Source organism: Camelus bactrianus, chromosome 7, assembly GCF_048773025.1.
Source record: "Camelus bactrianus isolate YW-2024 breed Bactrian camel chromosome 7, ASM4877302v1, whole genome shotgun sequence".
Taxonomy (NCBI): domain Eukaryota; kingdom Metazoa; phylum Chordata; class Mammalia; order Artiodactyla; family Camelidae; genus Camelus; species Camelus bactrianus.
The window spans coordinates 62945854-62964922 of NC_133545.1; the positions used below are offsets into that span (position 1 = coordinate 62945854).

General features: G+C 32.9%; 1 protein-coding gene across 16 annotated transcripts in view; it reads right to left on the reverse strand.

Moving 5' to 3' along the window:
• The window catches only part of AKAP9 (A-kinase anchoring protein 9), a 168538-nt gene that overhangs the window by 15670 nt on the left and 133799 nt on the right, over nucleotides 1-19069 (reverse strand). For 15 of the 16 annotated variants that reach the window (XM_045519934.2, XM_045519929.2, XM_010959466.3 and 12 more), the window contains 11 exons: nucleotides 18932-19036; nucleotides 14739-14891; nucleotides 14205-14384; nucleotides 11809-12885; nucleotides 10552-10692; nucleotides 9553-10041; nucleotides 9082-9145; nucleotides 8871-8992; nucleotides 8085-8276; nucleotides 7626-7814; nucleotides 1520-1664 (listed from right to left, as the gene is read on the reverse strand). In XM_045519934.2, coding sequence (XP_045375890.2) covers nucleotides 1520-1664; nucleotides 7626-7814; nucleotides 8085-8276; nucleotides 8871-8992; nucleotides 9082-9145; nucleotides 9553-10041; nucleotides 10552-10692; nucleotides 11809-12885; nucleotides 14205-14384; nucleotides 14739-14891; nucleotides 18932-19036 — 2857 coding nt within the window. The remainder of the gene's footprint in view (nucleotides 1-1519; nucleotides 1665-7625; nucleotides 7815-8084; nucleotides 8277-8870; nucleotides 8993-9081; nucleotides 9146-9552; nucleotides 10042-10551; nucleotides 10693-11808; nucleotides 12886-14204; nucleotides 14385-14738; nucleotides 14892-18931; nucleotides 19037-19069) is intronic. The other variant, XM_074367507.1, reaches the window with a different exon arrangement.

Below are 19069 nucleotides of genomic sequence, written 5' to 3' on the forward strand. Positions count from 1 at the left end.
ATGTAAATTAAAACCATAATAACAATCCACTGCACACCCACCAGACTGGCAACAATAGGCTGACAATATCAACTGTTGGCAAAGATTGTGAAGCAACAGAACTCTCATACACTGCCAGAAAGTGCACAAACTGATATGACCACTTTGGAAAACAGTTTGACACTGCCTAGTACATTTAAAGATACGCATTCCATGATCCAGCAAGCCCACTCCTAGATATGTACCCAGAAGACTCTTGCATGTATGCATCAGAAAAATGGCATAACAATGTACAGAATACTATTGGATTCAATAGCTAAAAACAACCAAAATATTCAACCACAGAATGGATATAAATTGTGGAATATTCACACAAAGAAATTCTATACAGTAAGAAAAACGAATGAACTAGAGATAAATGTAGTAACTCAGAAAAATGGCACAGAGAGGTGAAAGAAACAAGACACAAATATATGGAGTAATAAAGTTCAAAAGCAGGAAAAACTTTAAAATTATGTGGCTTAGGAATATATAAATAGGCAGTAAAAAGTCAGGATAATGGTAACCTCTAGGTTACTACAGAGGAGTAGAAGGAGGCTTATGGAATATTTGATATGGGTGATGCTTCTCCAGATAGTCATTTAATAATTTGCTATAGAGTATATATTTTTGCATTTTGCACTTTTCTGTATGTCTGTTATAGTTCACAATTTTTTAAAAAAGGTATTAAAAAAGAAATGTTTACTTTCATTGTGGATTCCTTTTTCTTTTAGATTAGACTCACACAGAACTTCAAAACAAAGAAAGAAAATGAACTTAATGTGCTAAACAACCTGATCAAGATAATGCCTATTCATTTTAAATTAAATAGATCTGTTTATGTCAGAAAACTGATGACTCTTTAATTTTTTTAAATTTATTTTGTAAGAGTTACTTGTATTTATTCTGTATTTACTATTTGTATTTATATTCTAAGAGTTACTGTCACTCTCTTTCCACAAACAGCTAAAGTCATTTTCAGACTCTAAGGGATCAAAGCACAATTGTTTGCTATTTTAAAGCGTGTCTTTACCGACCTTTTTGGCACACACAGCATTTTCTCTCTTGTAATTGAGCAATAACCCCTTACCTCTACCACCACTACCTCCTCCCAATTTCAAGAACTATTGCTTTTATTTAAGATGGAGAAATAAGCTTAGATGGCACAGCATGACTGAACATATTTTATTTCTATTCCCAAAGTTTTAGTATGAGTTTGTGCCTGGTCAGAGAACCCTAATGGAAATATTATTCAACTCTTAAAAAAAATTTCAAACAATATTATCTTAAAATATTATTTTAAAAAATATTGTTATACATATATATGCCTTAAAACAAGCTGGACAACTCTTTAATCCCCAGAGCAAGTAGATCAACTCCTTGATAGGAGAATGAGAAGAAAATGTGACTAAGAGGAAATGTGTTTTAACTGAATAATAATAAGGGAAACAAAACAGTCTGAACTTTTTGTGTTATCACATGAGCCTGCCACATAGCATACCTTGGCTTGGTTGATCATTCTCTTGTTCTCTTTTCTGAGTCATTTTCTTATTATTCATTTGAGCATGCAGTGCTTGAATTTCAGATAACAAACTCCTTCTATCTGCTTTCTGGAGGCATTCCATAGCTGCCTGATATTCAATACTCTATAAAAAAAAGCGAGGAGAGTTTTAAAGATAATAAAATTAACAACCAGGAAGTTTGAAGAAGAAGGAATGGATTATGCATGCTAAAATTTTGGAAAGATGTTAATTTTTTCTTCCTATTAATTAGGATTTACTTTTCAGATGTTAACGTTTACATTTGTTTCAAAATTCTTCAAACACTCAATAAAACATGAAGAATAATGTAATGAACACCCATGAACTTAGCCTAAGAAACAGCACCTATACAGCTAAAGCCCCCATGTCGGCTCCCTGAACATCCTCCTCTGCACCACGTGCTCAAGAAATAACCAAATTCTGAGTCTGGTGTTATTCTCATGTACTCTGTATATTACATTACACACACACACACACACACACACACACACACACACACACACACACACACTCTCTTTCTCTCTCTCTCTCTCTAAAAAAATCCAGTTTCGTTTTACATGTTTTTCTTGCTTTGCTCTGCTGGCAGAACTTTTGGACACAGTTGAAATAGTGAATCCTTTGGTAAGAAATGTTAACATTTAACTGTCAGATATAATACTTACTGTAGTTTTTGCAAGACATAGCATTTACTCAGTTCAAGAAATTTCTTTTTGTTTTTAGTTTATTTTTTAAGGTGTTTTAAAGTATGAAATTCTTCATTTTATTGTATGTATGTGTATAGGTATATAGGTATTTCTTTATTTCCTATACCTCTTGAGCTGATCATTGGGCTTTTTTTCCCCTTTAATTTGTTAAAGTAATGAGTCACGTGAGTTTTACTTACTTGCTTCCTCTACATCCCTGGATAAGTGTAAGGTGATTGTGTCTTTTAAAAATGTATCATTTTAAAAAATATACATAGTATGTTGTTTAGGATTTCTGCATCTATATTCATAAGTAAAATAGGCCCATAATTTTTCTTTCTTGTATTATCTTTGTATGATTTTGGTAACAGGGTAATTACTACTATTTTTATTACCTTCCTGATAAAAAGGGCATTCCTCCAATCATCCTACAATGGGCGCATAGGTATAAGACTGGAATTAGCTGCTCCTTAAATGTTTGGTATACTTCACCTGTAAAACCACTTGGATTTGGTATAATTCCTATGGGTAGATTTTTTGAAAATTGTTTGTAACTTCATATTTTGATGTAATTTCAGACTTACAGAAAAGTCCAAAAATTGTGCAAGAAATCTTATATCTTTCATCCAAATTTCCCAAATACTAACCACCTTTGCTTCCGCATTCTCTCTTTCCCCACCCCATACCATATGTGTGAATTTACCTACACATACATGCACCTATCGTTTTTCTTTTCCAAAATTTGTGAGGATATGTTGCAAATGCTCCTTTACCCTTAAAAACTGCAGTTTATAATTCCTAAAAACAAGAACATTCTTTTACAAACCACAGTACAATTATCAAAAGTGAAGATTAACATACTACAATACTATTATCTAATGTACAAAGCTTATTTAAATTTTGCTAAATGTCTTAATAGCAAAAGGGGGGAAAAGTGCTATTTATAAGTCTTTGTCTTTTGTGGCCTTGACTTTTTGACAGTAGTCCTTCTGTTTTACAAAACTTCTTTGAATAATTTAAAACAAAGTTCCTATGTACTCTTCAGTCAGCTTGCCCTGATAACATCTTATATAACTATAGTACATTATCAAAACCAGGAAACTGACATTGATACAATACTATTTAAAGGACAGGGCTTATTCATATTTCATTAGTTTTTACATGCACCCATTCTTTTTCTTGATATGAAGAACTATGAAATTTTACCCCATGTATAGGTTCATGTAACCACCTCCAAAATCAGGATACTGAACTGTTTTATCACCACAAAGAAATTCCTTTCTAGTAATATCCTCTCCCCAACCCTAACCCCTGACAACCACTGATCTGTTCTCTATCACTATAACCTTGTCATTTCAAAAGTGTCATGCCTTCAGTGACAGTGAAGCTGGGGAGATCCTAACTTGGCCGAGGATGTCAAATCTCACTGTCCTCTCAGCCCTCCTCAAAATTCCTCGAGAAAAGTTTGATTCCTCCTTCCACCAAAAAGAAGGAGTGTTACACAGTAATTGAGGCTATGAATAGTTTGTCTCATTTTAATTGCTGAGTAGTATTTAGTTGTGTGGATGTATTATGACTTGTTCCTCTATTCACCTTTCAAAGAACATCTGGGTTGTTTCCAGTTTTTGGCTATTACAAGCAAAACTGAACATTTATATATAAGCTTTTATGGAGACATAAGATTTCATTTTTGCCTAATTAAACATCTATGAGTGTGACTTCTAGGTCATATGCTAAGTGTATATTTAACTTTTTAAGAAACTGCTAGATAATTTTCCAGAGTGGCTCTTCCATTTTATAATCCGGTAAGAGAGATGAAATTTCTCTGCTTCCTCACCAACACTTGGTGGTGTCACTAATTTTTATTTTGGCCATTCTGATCTATGTGTAGTGGTTTTAATTTGTTTTGGTCTGATACGTCCCTACAAATAGGTTTTGGTTTTGTACAAAAGTGATGTTTTTCATATAGGAAGTACATGTCTGTCTGTTCCATTACTGGTGATATTAATTCTGATCACTTGGTTAAGGTGCTACCTACAAGGTTTCTCCACTGTAAAGTTACTCTTTTCCTTTTGTAACTAAAAAGGATTTTCTGGGGATTTACTTTGAAACTATGTAAATACACTTTTCTGATCAAACTTTTTTATAGTAGTTTTAGCATTCACTGCTGATTACTTCATGAATTGATCTACTGATTTCAACATTTATTCTACACACTAGTTGCTATTCTATTGTAAGGAAGAATTTTTATTCATTCATTTACATCAGAAGTAATTCATGGATTCTTAGTTTACTTCTTGGCTTATAATATGTCACTATCATTATTTAGATATCCAAATTGTTCCAAATGTAGTCAGTGGGAATTTGCTCAAGCTGGCCTTTGTGACCTTCTATCTCCTTCATTCTTTCAGCAATTCCTTGTCTGTTAAACAAGATATTCCAGTTTCATCTTGTATTTTCCCTTCTGCAGCCTTGAAATCAGCCATTTCTCCAAGGACTCTTAGTTTATTTTAATGGAGGATGTAGTTAAAAATCAAGATCTGGGTGCTGAATGTTGTGAGTAGATTTTAACTACTGATTGGATTCTTTTACTAGTTTTAGGTCTTTTTAGGTTTTCCAATTCTTCTAGAATGAGGTTTTTTGTTTTTGTTTTGGGTTTTTTTGGTATGCTTTTGGAAGTATCTCTCTCTTTCTTTTTTTCTATTGAAGTATAGGTGATGTACAATATTATATGTTACAGACGCACAATTTAGTGATTCACAATTTGTAAAGGTTATACTCCATTTATGGTTATTATAAAATACTGGCCATATTTCCTGTGCTGTACAATATATCATTGTTGCTTATTTTATACATAATACTTTGTACCTCTTAACACCTAACCCTCTATTGCTCCTCCCCACTTCCCTCTCTCCACTGGTAACCATTAGTTTGTTCTCTATATCTGAGTCTGTTTCTTTTTTATTATATTCACTAGTTTGCTCTTATTTTTTAAATTCCACATAAGTGGTATCATACAGTATTCGTCTGTATTTCACTTAGAACAATACACTCCAAGTCCATCCACGTTGTTACAAATAGCAAAATTTCATTCTTTTTTAATGACTGAGTAGTATTCCATTGTGTGTGTGTGTGTGTGTGTGTGTGTGTGTGTGTGTGTGTGTGTGTGTGTGTACACACATATCTGCTTTATCCATTCATCTGCCGATGGACACTTAGGTTGCTTCCATATCTTAGCAATTGTAAATAATGCTGCTGGGGCACATTATCTTTTTGAATTACTGTTTTTGGTTTTTTTTGAATATATACTCATAAGTGGAACTGCTGGGTTTGAATGAGTTTTGATAAGCAATATTTTTCTAAAAAATCAGTCCATTTCACTCAAGTTTTTGAACTGACATAAAATTATTCTATTATTTTTACGTCTCAGCTATATCTTTATTATAATCCCATATTTATTCCTAATTCTTAAGAAAGAATTCTCCTTACCCTATTCTCCAGAAGTTTGTTTTATTAACCTTTCAAAGAACTGACTTTCAGTGCTTTTATTCTATTGTACCAGTGTATGCATTTCACCAACTTATTTTTTCTTTATTATAGTTGAGCCTCATTATTTGTGGATTATGTATTTAAGAATTTGCCTATTCACACATGAAAAAAAAATGCTCAATATTGCTAATTATAAGAGAAATGCAAACCAAAACTACAATGAGGTATCATTTCACACTGGTCAGAATGGCCATCATTAAAAAGTCCAAATGACAAATGCTGGAGAGGATGTGCAGAAAAGGGAATCCTCCTACACTGTTGGTGGGAATGTAGTTTGGTGCAGCCATTATGAAAAACAGAATGGAGATTCCTCAAAAAACTAAAAATAGACTTATAATAGGATCCAGCAATCCCACTCCTGGATATATATCCAGAGGAAACTCTAATTCGAAAAGATACATACACCCCAATGTCCATAGCAGCACTACTCACAGCAGCCAAGACATGGAAACAACCTAATATCCATAGACAAATGCCTTGATGAAGAAGTTGTAGTATACTTATACAATGGAATATTAGTCAGCCATAAAAAATAAAATAATAGACCTGGAGACTGTTATTCTAAGTGAATTAAGCCAGAGAAAGAAAAATAACATGTGATATTAATCATATGCAGAATCTGCAAAAAAAAAAAAAAAGAGACAAATGGACTTATTTACAAAACAGAAACAGATTCAGACATAGAAAACAAACGTATGGTTATCAGTGGGGGAAGGAGGTGAGAAGGGATAAATTGGGAGTTCAAGATTTGCAGATACTAACTACTATATATAAAATAGACAAACAACAAGTTTCTATAGCACGGGGAACTATATTCTATATCTTGTAGTAACCTATAATGAAAAAGAATATGAAAACAAATGTATGTATGTATATATATATGACTAAACTATTATGCTATACACCAGAAATTGACACAACATTGTAAACTGACTATACTTCAATTAAAAAAAGAATAATCTGCCTATTCATTAAAATTTGTCTATAACCCCAAACTCAATACTTGTGGTGCTCTTAACGGTTATTCTCAAAAATGCACAGAGTGGCAAAAATTTAAATTGCCAGATGCATATGTTCCTAGTTGAAGTTGAACCAGGTGAATTCTGCCTTCTTTTGTCTCTTATACTGTAAACAAGTGTCCTTTCTGCCATCTACTTAGTGCTGTGTTTTTTGTACTTCTGTGCCTTTTATTGGTGATTTTGCTGTTTAACATGGTCCCCAAGCAGAGATATGAAGTGCTGTCTAGTGTTCCTAAGCAGAAGAAGACTGTAAGGTATGTTACAGAGAAAATGCATGTGTTAGATAAGGTATAAGTTTTGGTATAAGTTATAGTGCTGTAGGCCATGAGTTCAGTCTTAATGAGTCAACGGAATATAGGAAATAAAGTGCCTTTAAATAGAAGCACATATAAAACAAGGTTATATATTGACCGGTTAACAAAAATGTCATCACCAGGGGCTCAGAGGAATCTACCTCTGTATTTCCCCTAGTAGCAATGGCACAGCATTTTCAGCAACTTTACAGAATCTAACTACTGCAAATAACGAGAACTGAAAGTATCTTATTCTCTCTACTTTCTTTGGTCTTATTTTGTTGCTTTCTTTCTAACTTCCTAAGTTGGAGGCTTAGCTCATTAAATTTTAGTCTTATTTTATAATATAACATAACACAAAACATTTAAGGTAATAATTCTTCTCCTACATATTTTTAGTGGTTCCTATTAAAATTTTAATCTTCAGACTTACTCTAAAACCAAGCAACAACTCATTTTCTCATTACTATTAAAAAGCATTCTTTATGTTTTAAAGTTTTATTTAAAGTTTCATTTTGATACCTGTTCTTGTATTCTCTGTTCCAAACAGTTTAATAATTCAACTGCATCTCTAGTACCTAGAGCTGTCAGCTCCGTCTGAAATGTGGCTAGTAAAACACTACGCTCCTTTAAGAAAACTTGTTGAAGAGCAAGTAGAAGTTCACCTCGCCAGTCGGAGAAGCTCTCATGAGATTGAGAACTATCATAAACCTAGCAGAGTATAAAAAACAAAAGTTAGTCTTCAAATAAGCATGCTTTAAAAAGTTTTAAAAATGACCTATCTATCTACTAACCAAAATAAGTATTAGAAGCCTAAGGAGATATGAGTTTATTTTTAAGTGTGTGACTTGGGGCATTTAAGCAATATATAGTAATTCATAAGAAAATATATCATAAAAGACAAGAATTTAATTTGTAAAGTGCCTTATTATTGATAAAAATCATATAAAACTATTTTGATGCATAATATTCTTTGAGTACCTCGGCTTCTCTCTGCACTTGCATTTTGGTAATTAAATCCTTAAGCGATGAGATTGTACTAAGGTAAGCTCTTCTCTCTTCTAGCCAAGATTCTGAAACTTGCTGAACAGAATGGTCCTCTCCGTCACTATAGGGAGACTCAGTGAGAGAGAGCACCTGCATGCCTTCATTATGGACAGCTCTCAGTAATCCCTGGAAACCATAACCCAAAAGACAAAATTATGAAATTTTCTTCAAAGATTGCAAAGTCAGACACAGGAAAACAAATAAATTTTAAGATAGCTTTATCCCAGTCGGACTGACTTAGAAAAGCCACTACAGAAAGGAAACATCAGATTACCATTGCTGAATGCCTTCTTCCTGTGGCGGGGTAAGCCAATCCCAAAAGACGGCCTATGACTCTGTGTAGCTCTCATCTCTAAGTTCCTTCTATTTATCTAATGTGCTCTTCTTGGATTTAATTTAATGGCACTAATTTGACCAAAAGGAATATATAGGAGATACACTGTAGTTTTTGAGACTGCTTGAATAATTTTGGCAAACAAAAATATTAGGAATATAAGTTATTAAAAAAAATTTATAAAATAATTAAGTACCTTGTACTTTATTACCCACAAAATTTAGAAATATAACTAGAGCTCCAAGGTTCCTTCTAGCTATACAATTCTCTCTTCAGAGAGGATCTTACTACAGTAAGTGCTTCTAAGGTAACTTGTAATGAACTACTATGTTCAATATAGAAACCACACTGGCTAAGTTTTACGGAAAGAAGTATGTCTTTTGTACCTTTATCTTCTTTGGAAATGAATCTGTTGAACTTTCACCTTCTTCTCCTCGGCCTTCTGATACTGTGTCAAATCCCTGACTTTGTGTAAGATAAATTCCCTGACCCCAGTCTGATCCAGAATCTAAAATAAAGAAGACACCACTGACTATTAAAGAGAAACAAACTCTTTTTAAAGAAGTACTACACAGTTTCCAGGAATTTATAACTTACCACTGGAACATATTTCTCTAGTTTGGTAAGCATCAGAATGTGTTAATTCAGGAAGTGAGGATCCCTAATTGGAGAAAACAAACAAAAAATAAATTTTTTGCTTTGATAAATAATAGGGTTCAATGAATAATTTTGTTCTTTTCTAATGCTGTCCAAAAAAACCCCACAATTAAATATGTCACACATTTCATAATTAATGAAACTATCCATGCTTTATAAAAAGTCTAATTTTTTTCTTCATGGATATTATCATAATGAGACATTAATAAATTAAAAAATGGTAACATCAGGTTGTAAAACTGCACAGGAACTCTGTGGAATATTATTATCTGACTTCACACAATGGAAAGATTTTAAGCTGTAATTTTATCATAAGGAAGAGATTGCCCCAAATTTCTGTCTTAAAAACACAGAATTTTGAAAAAAAAATCATAGAATGTCGAAAAAATACATATTATGAAAACCAAATACCTCTTTAGATCTCAGACACTGTATCACTGACTTCAAGGCACCACATTCCTCTGTCAGTAACTGAACAGCAACATAGTGATCCCTCTTTAAGGTTTCAGTTTCTGAAATATGTCTGGATTCCATATCCAGAATTTCAGCAGCATGTAGTTCTTGCATCTGCTCAATTTTTTCGGTAAACTGATTAATTATTTCAGTGACTTCTTCTGATGAGCATTCACTCCGTAAATCAATTTGGATTCCTGTATTTCTAACAAGAATTTGTGGAGTCTGACTGCTGCTATGGACCTTGAGAGTCCCACCTGTCTGGGATGCGGAGCTTTTATCCACTTTTATAGGAAGTGGCTCTAATATGCAGACCTTTCTGTTTTCTTGTACCTCAGTATTATCTTCTTTTTCTAAGAAGTAGGATAATTTCTCTTCTGCCTTTGTGAGTTGATCCCTAACTTCGTATAAATCTTTCTGGAGAAATGCCATATTTGTTTCTTTTACCTAAAACATAATGAATAGAACAGTAGGACATTCAGTTAAAAATACCACATATAGAATTTAGGATAGAGAGGGCAATATAATTCATGCTAATATGTTCACTTTCCTCAGAATAACAGGAAAAATATTTCAGGAATGCTCACAGTTTTCATACGTTATGTATTTGTGTATGTGTGTGTGTGTGTGTGTAGATACAGATTACCATAGAAGTGAAATCATTTTATCAGCCTCTAATTTTGGTTCTTAGAGGATATACAGTTCTCTGTAACACCTGTCTTTCTCCTCCTTCATTAACAGACTACAGGTTAAAAGCATCTCCCTAACAAAAAATTCCAAGGAAAACGAAGCAAGAAAGATAACAGTAAGATGGTGATAAATTTCACCAAATTCACAGATTTTTTTCTAGCTGTGAAGTGACAGATCTGGGTTTGTTTTCAAAGAAGAGAATACACTCTGAAATGAAGTTAAGATAGGAAAAAATAACTGAATTAGGGGCTATGTTACTTATTTTACCAAAAGCTCTTCTTGAAGCTTTTCTGCTATCTCTTTAAAACTGGCAAGTTCTTCATTGGTAGCTGCTGACTCAGCTCTCAGAGCTTCAAGTTGACCAAAAAATCCACTTTCTTCACTGGTATGAATCAATTCAGTAGTTGTCTGAATGGCAGTGGAAAACATGAACACGTCATTTTCAAAAAACAAAGACAAGTTCAAGCCATTTGTACATTCTAATAAAGTTTTGCAGGAATGACTGCCTAGTAGATAAAGGGGCTTAGAATGATCCATGTTCTTTCAACAAATAGGGAAACTTCTTTGAAACCATCATTCTAAAGTCTTGAGACAGTGAGAAAAGAATGATTTTCTGGGAATGAGAAGTAAAGTATGTCATCAAATATATGCCCTAAAATTTTATAACTAATGAAGATATTTTTTTGTTACCATTCAAAACATTTTCATACTTATATCACTTTCCTCAAAAGCTACCAGATTTTACTAAGATATTTCTTAGAAGTTTTACATATTTGGAAAGTCACATTACAATTTTAAATATAATTTACAGTAATTTATATAGTTCCAGTGAGCTAGGAGGAAAAAGTATAGTAAATGGAAAGATTATTCTTTGTGAAATACGTATTTATAGAATCCTGATATATTAGTTAATCTTCTGGTGTTCAGATAAGACTACACATTCACTATCCAAATTATAAATGTATGAAGTGAGAATCTGAAAATTAAAGTCTCTTCACATCTGTCTTATGCTAAGAAATAACTGCAATTTCAGATCTTTAAGTAGACTTGCAAAGATGAAATACAAATTTTCCCTAGGAAAGGATGAAATCTATTATCATATACAAAATCTGCCAAAATTAATGACTTATCAGTCATACATTAGAACACTAACATATTTTGATATTTTTCATTATTTAAAAGGTGAGCGTATAACATGCATATTAGAGAAAGAGGAAAAAAGCCAAACAAGTTTCAGAGGACATTTGCTGAACTTAACATTTCTAAGTTTCTTCTGACTGTTCTACCTAATGATTATTCTAGTGAAATAAATAAAGTAATTTGAAGACATCAAAATATAGTTTGTAGCCATTTTTCTAGTGATAATAATATGATTGTACAGAATTTTTATAAGAACCCTTTACATACAAATTGCTAGATGTAAAAAAATCATTATTTAATTTAGTAAATTAGTAGTCAGTTTAAGGAACAAAATAAAAGTGTTTCTTAGGGTATTTAAGTGAAAAAAATCAAATACAAACTAACCTTAAGAACTTCAAAATCTCCTTCAGGGCATCTTTTCCTTTCTTTGCCTCTCTCTTTTTTCTCACTGTCCTCCAATAGCTTCTGTAGTTCTAGTAGCTTCTTTTCTTTTTCCAAAGCATTTTTTTCTGCAATTTCTACCTGTTCTTTTTCTAAAATTAAACTAGCCTGCATTTCAACCATCTGGCTTTCTAATTCTGATATTCTTAAGGTTAATGCTGACACATCTGACCCCATCTCATTTTCTGTTAGTTGACTTAAATTCTGCATATTTCTTCTTTCAAGTTCTGATGAAACTGCTTGTTTATCTTGACAGAATTTTGCATACTCCTTAACTGCTTCAAGTTGGACTTGACTCACAAGAGCAGCTGCAATCTTTTCCTCAAGTATATTTTGTAGGTTTACAATCTTCTTTTTAAGCATTTCTATTTCAGACTGGCCTTGCTCTTGCATGTCCTTTATTTGTCTATGACACTGGGTAAGTTCTAAGTCCTTTGCACTCACAGTGCTCTCAAGTTGCAGCACCTTTGTTTTCAAACTGCTTATGGAAACTTTGCTGTTTTCTTCAAAAGATCTGAGGTAAGTCTGATTTTCTAGGGGTTTAAGAGCATCCTCAGTAAGGACTACTTCTAGCTCAGGTTTGTTTTTGCTCAGATCATCTGTAGCCATGTTAATACTTTGCTCTGGTATACTTGGGATTTTTCCCATACTTTCACGTTCTCTCTTTAAACTGCATAATTCTTGCATTAGCTGGTTCATTTTAAAATTGGTTTCTTTAAGCACATTCTTTGTAAAGGCCATTTCTTCATTAGTAGTTTCTACTTGCTTCTCCAAAGCCAGTTTTTCAGCTATTACCATATCCAATTGATGTTTTGAACTATCTGCTTCTTCAGGGAGAGAACTAGCATCCACTGATGTCTTCTGTTCAATATTTGCTAATTCCTGTTGAAGTTTTTCAATCACTTCATTGAGCTGCTCAATTTCTTCTTCTGTATTTTTCTTCACACGTTCCTGATCACTCATTAAACACTCTATTTGCGTTTCAAGATCCCTTATCAGTTCATTTTTTTCTTCGATAACCTATTAGTTAATGAAAAAAGTAACATATAATCAATATGTATTTACATTTTGGGAATTTTATTTCATTTTAGGACAAGATCTTAAAGGGTTGATTGTACACACAAAAATTAACTTCTCAAATATACTCAGACATACTAAATCCTTGAAGAGGTCATGTCAAACAAGGACCTTATTTAGAACTTCATTCAGAAAGTCATTAAATATAGTGATTTATACTTTTAGTATATGATTTCCTATAGGGAAAATAGTCAATACCAATATATTCTAATTGAAAAGGAAGATGTACTGAAATAAACCAATCCATAACAGATAGTGCCCAAATGTCATTATCTTATTTAACTCATACTAAATAGAAGAACTTTTAACAGATTTGGTTAGAATGAGATGATGAAATCTGAGTCACCAGAGACCCTCTATAAAACATCAAAAATCTTTGGCAATATTAGGAGGGGATAAAAATACACATAGCTTGTTAAACCAATGTGTCTTAATAAATTAAAGTTAATCGGTAAAAGAGAATTAAGGTTTTATTTGGTTTTTACATTAAAGGTGAAACTGAAAAACATCATTTTGCCACTATGGAAAACAGCATAGATGTTCCTTAAAAAAGTGAAAACAGAGCTACCAAGTGATCCAGCAATCCCACTCCTGGGCATAGATGCTCAAAAGATGAAAATTCTAATTTGAAAAGATACATGTACCCCAATGTCCACAGCAGCACTATTTATAACAGCCAAGACATGGAAACAACCTAAGTGCCCATCAACAGAAGACTGATTTAAGATATGATTCCACATACATATACAATAGTATATTATTTAACCATAAAAAAGAATGAAATACTGCCATTTGCAGCAACATGGATGGACCTAGAGAATATATACTAAAAGTGAGGTAAGTCAGACAGAGAACGACAAATATTATATGACATTACTGATATGTGGAATCTAAAAAATAATATAAATGAATTCATATACAAAACAGAAATAGACTCACAGACAGAGAGAACAAATCAGTGGTTGCCAAAGAAGAAAGGAAGTGAGGGAGGGATAAATTGGGAGTGTGGGATTAACTGATACAAACTACTATACATAAAATACATAAACAACAAGGAGTTACTGTATAACACAGAGAACTATGTTCAATATCTTGTAATAACCTATAATGGAAAATAATCTGAAAGAAAAATAAATATAATTGGACCACCTTGCTATACACTTGAAAGTAACCCAATATTGTAAATCAACCATACTTCAATAAAAAAAGTAAAATTCTAGCTTAAATAATTTCATGTAATAATCAATTTTAAATTAGTATACCTTGTTATCCGTTGTAATTTTAAGTTGATGCTGAAGTTCTGTAATTTGCTCATTCAATCGGTCAATTTCTACCTCTTTTTCCTGCATTGTTTGAGCAAATTTGCCAAACAGTACATGTTGGTCTTGAGTAGAGATAGCATCAGATTCCTTTATGGCAAATCCCAGTTTCTCCATTTCATCCTAGGGACAAAAATAACCATCCCACTTAAATAGAGCATTACATGTGATTTTTGGAACATTCTTTCAATTAACTCTTATTGAAGCTATAGTGCCAAAATGTACAAATGGAAAAAATCAGAGATATCACCAGTAATTCTTAAAATGCTTTGATAAAGGTCTCCAAATTTTTTCATTTGTGATGAATTCAAATATTTATGTTGCGTTTAAGGTAAATTCTATGCAATTCTATTTGCAGCTAGTGTTCCTCTGGTTAAGTATTATTTAGCAGCTGGATTTAGCAAATGCTTAATACTACAGCTACACAAGAGAAAAACAATGAGTTATTTAGAGGCAAAGTTTTTCTTAACTAATTACCTTAAATAATTTGTTTTCTTGTTCAAGTTCTTGTAGGCGGGTAGTAGATTCCTTTTTCTGTATTTCTAATTGCATGTGTAGTTGCTGGACTTCTTCATTCTTATTTTCCAGTTCTTCTCTGAACTGTTCTAACTGTTCTTCCAAGTTTGTGATCTTTGATACAAAAATTATGAAATGGAAAGAGAAAAAACTGTTTACACAAATGTGTATTTGTCAAGCAAGATGAAGAGTGCTTTACTGGTTCTATAATGTATATGCTTAAAACACATGAGCCATGAGAATAAAGGAAAGGGATTTCTCTAAGCCACACTGTGCTTCCTAGACATTTTCAAACTGAACACCTTTAAACCATCAAGCCCAAAGCAAAGAGGAGACCTTTGGAGGAAGGATACAAGGGGCCATTTCCTACCTAAAATTTTTCCTCTGGTAAAGCAGAAAAGAGCCATGGAAAGAAGGGAAAGAGTCTACGTTTAAAATCTTATTTTACGTTGAATTTAGTTGCTATCAGAAAGGCTTGAGAAAGCTGTAGAATTAAGCCACCAAGTCAGACTAGCTCAATTTAGTTCATATTAATAATTAACCCAATGAAAGGTTTGGCGGCCATGTGTCTCCATGGAGCAGAAGGAAACAGAGGCAGACAAAGACCATGAGATCCTTAGATCTGAAATACAGAAACTTAAAGAGTAACTTATTAAAACCATTTTAGGAGACAATTAGAGGGCTCCCATATGTAGGACAATTGAAATTAAGCTCATTTCTGAGCACAGATTAATGGTAAAGCAGTAGCTCTTTGATGATTATAAAGAGACTAAAACTAATGATGAATATTAAGAGCTAGTTACTGTTATATTTAAAAAACTGGGTTTGACTGAGGACAGGAACATTTAACTCAGTGCTTTGTAGCTTCTCAATACATTTTTAATGAATTACTTTTCAAATGTGTATTTACCTGATGATCAAAACTGCTGCATTAAAAGCAACCTGAGATACAACAGCAACATTTAGTGGCAGGTGGCTCAGAAAGTACCTATAAATCATTTATTACCTCAGAATTTGAAAGGGAGCATTTTCTGATTATACATCGACACGTAATCACAATCATTTTTTGGCATTAGCAAGGCAAAGACTTTCAAAATCATTTAGCCTAATATTTCTATAACAGAAACAGGACTGATACTAGTAATAACAGCTATCATTTATAGACAATTAACTGCTAAGCACTGCATATGATGCTTTATATGTATTATTATTTTTTAATAACAACAACTTTATGAAATCTTTACTAGGATTATCCTCGTATCACAAATGAGGGAAATGAGGAAGGGAGTCACTGAGAAAAGAGTACTTCATCCTATAGTCACAAGGCTAGTAAGTGGAAGTCAGCCCTTGAACCTCAGGAATTTACCCTCTGGAACCTTACATTAACTATCATTTATCCTGCTTCTAATAACTAATGTCTAAGACTTATATTTAAATTACTTTCTGTAACACTGGTATTAAACTCAGTAGGCACACCTTAAATATATTTAGTAGTTGTGCATATATAATTATCAAGTTAATTTGTTGAAAACTGTGATGATTATGTCATCTTTGAAGTTATGTAATATAATGGTGTTTACACTTATCCTTATCTTCTACAACTACTTTTGATGAAGAAGGCATTATTTCAACAAATACGCAGATACCTAAGCTTAAAACTGCTGCCCAGCCTCACCTGATATTTACTTTCTTTTTTGATACAACAGTTTATGGTCAAATTCTTAGCCTTGATATTCAAGGTGTGGTCCCTGGAGCAGAACTGAGAACAAGTTAGAAATGCAGATTCTCAAGCCCCAACCTAGACCAACTGAATCGAATTCTTCATTTTTAACAAGATCCCTGGGTGATTCATATGCACAAAGACTGAGAAGCACTGGTCGCAAGCACTAACATTCCTGTTGTAAGCAGTTGAACTTGAGGCATCAAAACAGAGGCTTCAATTCCCAAAATGACACTGTAGGGCATTCTTTCCTCTTTTTCAGCCAAACTTTAGCTTCAGTCCCTAGCTGTCTTATTACTGAGTCTATGACAACCAAAAACCAGAAAAATATTATTACGGTTTAAAAACAAAATGGCAGCTTTCTGATTTAAACTTGTTTAATTTAGCTATCAAATGATATCTAGACTGGATTACATTAATTTGCACCTACCTGTGTTTTCTTTCTAAGTACCCTCACCTCTTTCAAATGTGTGTGTATAAATCTCCTAGTTTCTAGACAGTAGATTCCTTGAAGGCCAGAGCTAGTTTTACAATTGGACAGTGGTGGTCTACACACAGGAGGTTCAATAAATGTTGAATGACAGTCTGTAACACGTCTCACAAAAAAGCAAAACACGCTGGGATGCTTTGGCAGTATAGTATCACAAGGCTCCAGAATCAGAGAAATCGAGGAGGAATTCTTGCTCAACCAATTACTATGTGACATTAGCAAATTACTTAACCTCCCTTAAGACTCAGTTTACTCATCAATAGAATCTATCCTCAGGGAGAGTATAAGGACTGATGACATAAGGCATTGAAAATACTTAGCACTTTCTAGTACAGACTTCAACAGAGTTATTATTTATTACTGCGGTTTGTAAGCTAGGTCTCATTAGCTCAATAGAGAGCTAAAATCTATTGCAGGCATCTTTTTCTTAAAGAAATTTTTCCTTCTGTTTCTCTCCACATTAATTTCCTCTTATCATCCTGAGACTCTTATCTTTTAAGGTTTTCTTCTCTTTCTATTCATCCTGCATTTCTAAACACTGTAGTAAACTTACTTTTACACATATTTAGGCTATGACAGAAATAGGAAGTATCTCAAATATAACGACACACATCTGATATTTATGCTCTGTCAGATATCTGAAAACATTTGCCTAGTGTAAGACAGAATGTTTAAGAAGTTATTTTCATTATGAGATATATGTTTCAACTTTACATTCTTGTCTTTCATTCTCCAGTTACTGAGTGAATTCTGACAGAGTACCTGTCACCGTAATTAAAAACCAGTAGACCAAGATCAGCTGTCAGTTTAATCCTTTACTTGTTCAACATGTCTGGCTCTGTTTCATCTAAAAACTGGGAGTTGGTTGACAGCAACTCTCTAAGATCTCCTGTAGTTCTAACAACCATGATTCTAGGTAGAAGGTAGGCAGTTATTGGATACTTACTTAAAAGAAATTGAAGTGTTAAATAGTGTTACATAGAATTCAAATAATAACAAAAGTATAAAATTATTAAACTTAATCAAATATCCATATTCAATTATCAATGCCTTTGGGCCCAGTTTTGAAGTTCCATCTCTTTAGAAAGCAGATAATTCATTTGATTATTTGTAAGGTAAATCCTTAAATGTTAATTTTTTTAAACACACAGTAGTTACATATAAACAAAAGCGTTCCCTGTCTCTCAAACAAAAACCAAAAACCAAAATAAATAGAAACCTCTTAGATAAACATTACTGAGTACTGTGTGATAGTGAGAAAATAATCCTTCTCATGGAAATGATCATTTTTTAGTCATTTATATAAATGGCTTGTTTCTCCTCTAAACTACAAGTTCCCTGAGCTATAGTTTTAGCTGAATCTAAATCACTCTATCTTTCCAAGCACTTATTAATATTTACGCACTGCTTCCATTCAATGAATATTTGTTAAAATATATCAAACGTCTTGAGAAAATTATATGGAAAGAGATAAAAATGTAATTTAAAAAATTTGAAACATTTTAGATGATATGATATAGACAGACAATGCAGAGTACAAAATGCTTTGGAAATAGTAGACAGTTTAAATAAAGTTATAATTTAGTTAGGAATTGGAAATTACTACTGTTTTAAAAGTGCACTTTTTTTTATGGAAGGGAAGGAACAGAAAAACATAAAAGAACTTTATATAGTTACTTTATTATTAATCTTTTATTTTAAGAACACATTTATATATATATCTTCCTCCCGTGTCAAGGCCTTCACACTGTCTCCTCTACCTGAACACTCTCCCTCATTCCAGTTTATTTGTTCAAATGTTTACAATCTTCAGGGTCAACTTAGGCAATGAACTAAGAAACAATCTAAACTTTGGTTTTAAACCATAAATTCCATTCTGTTCAAATGACATTTTCTAAAATAATTCAAACCACACTTTGTCGTTAAAAGTAAACTCCTTATTACCTCTTTTTCCTTTCTGTCTATGGCGTCTCGCTCAGCCTGCAGTTGTACTTCTAGGGACAATTCCGCTTTAGCTTCTACCGCTCCAAACTGTTTTCGGTCCTCTACCTTTAAATATATAAGAATTTTCTCAAAAATTCA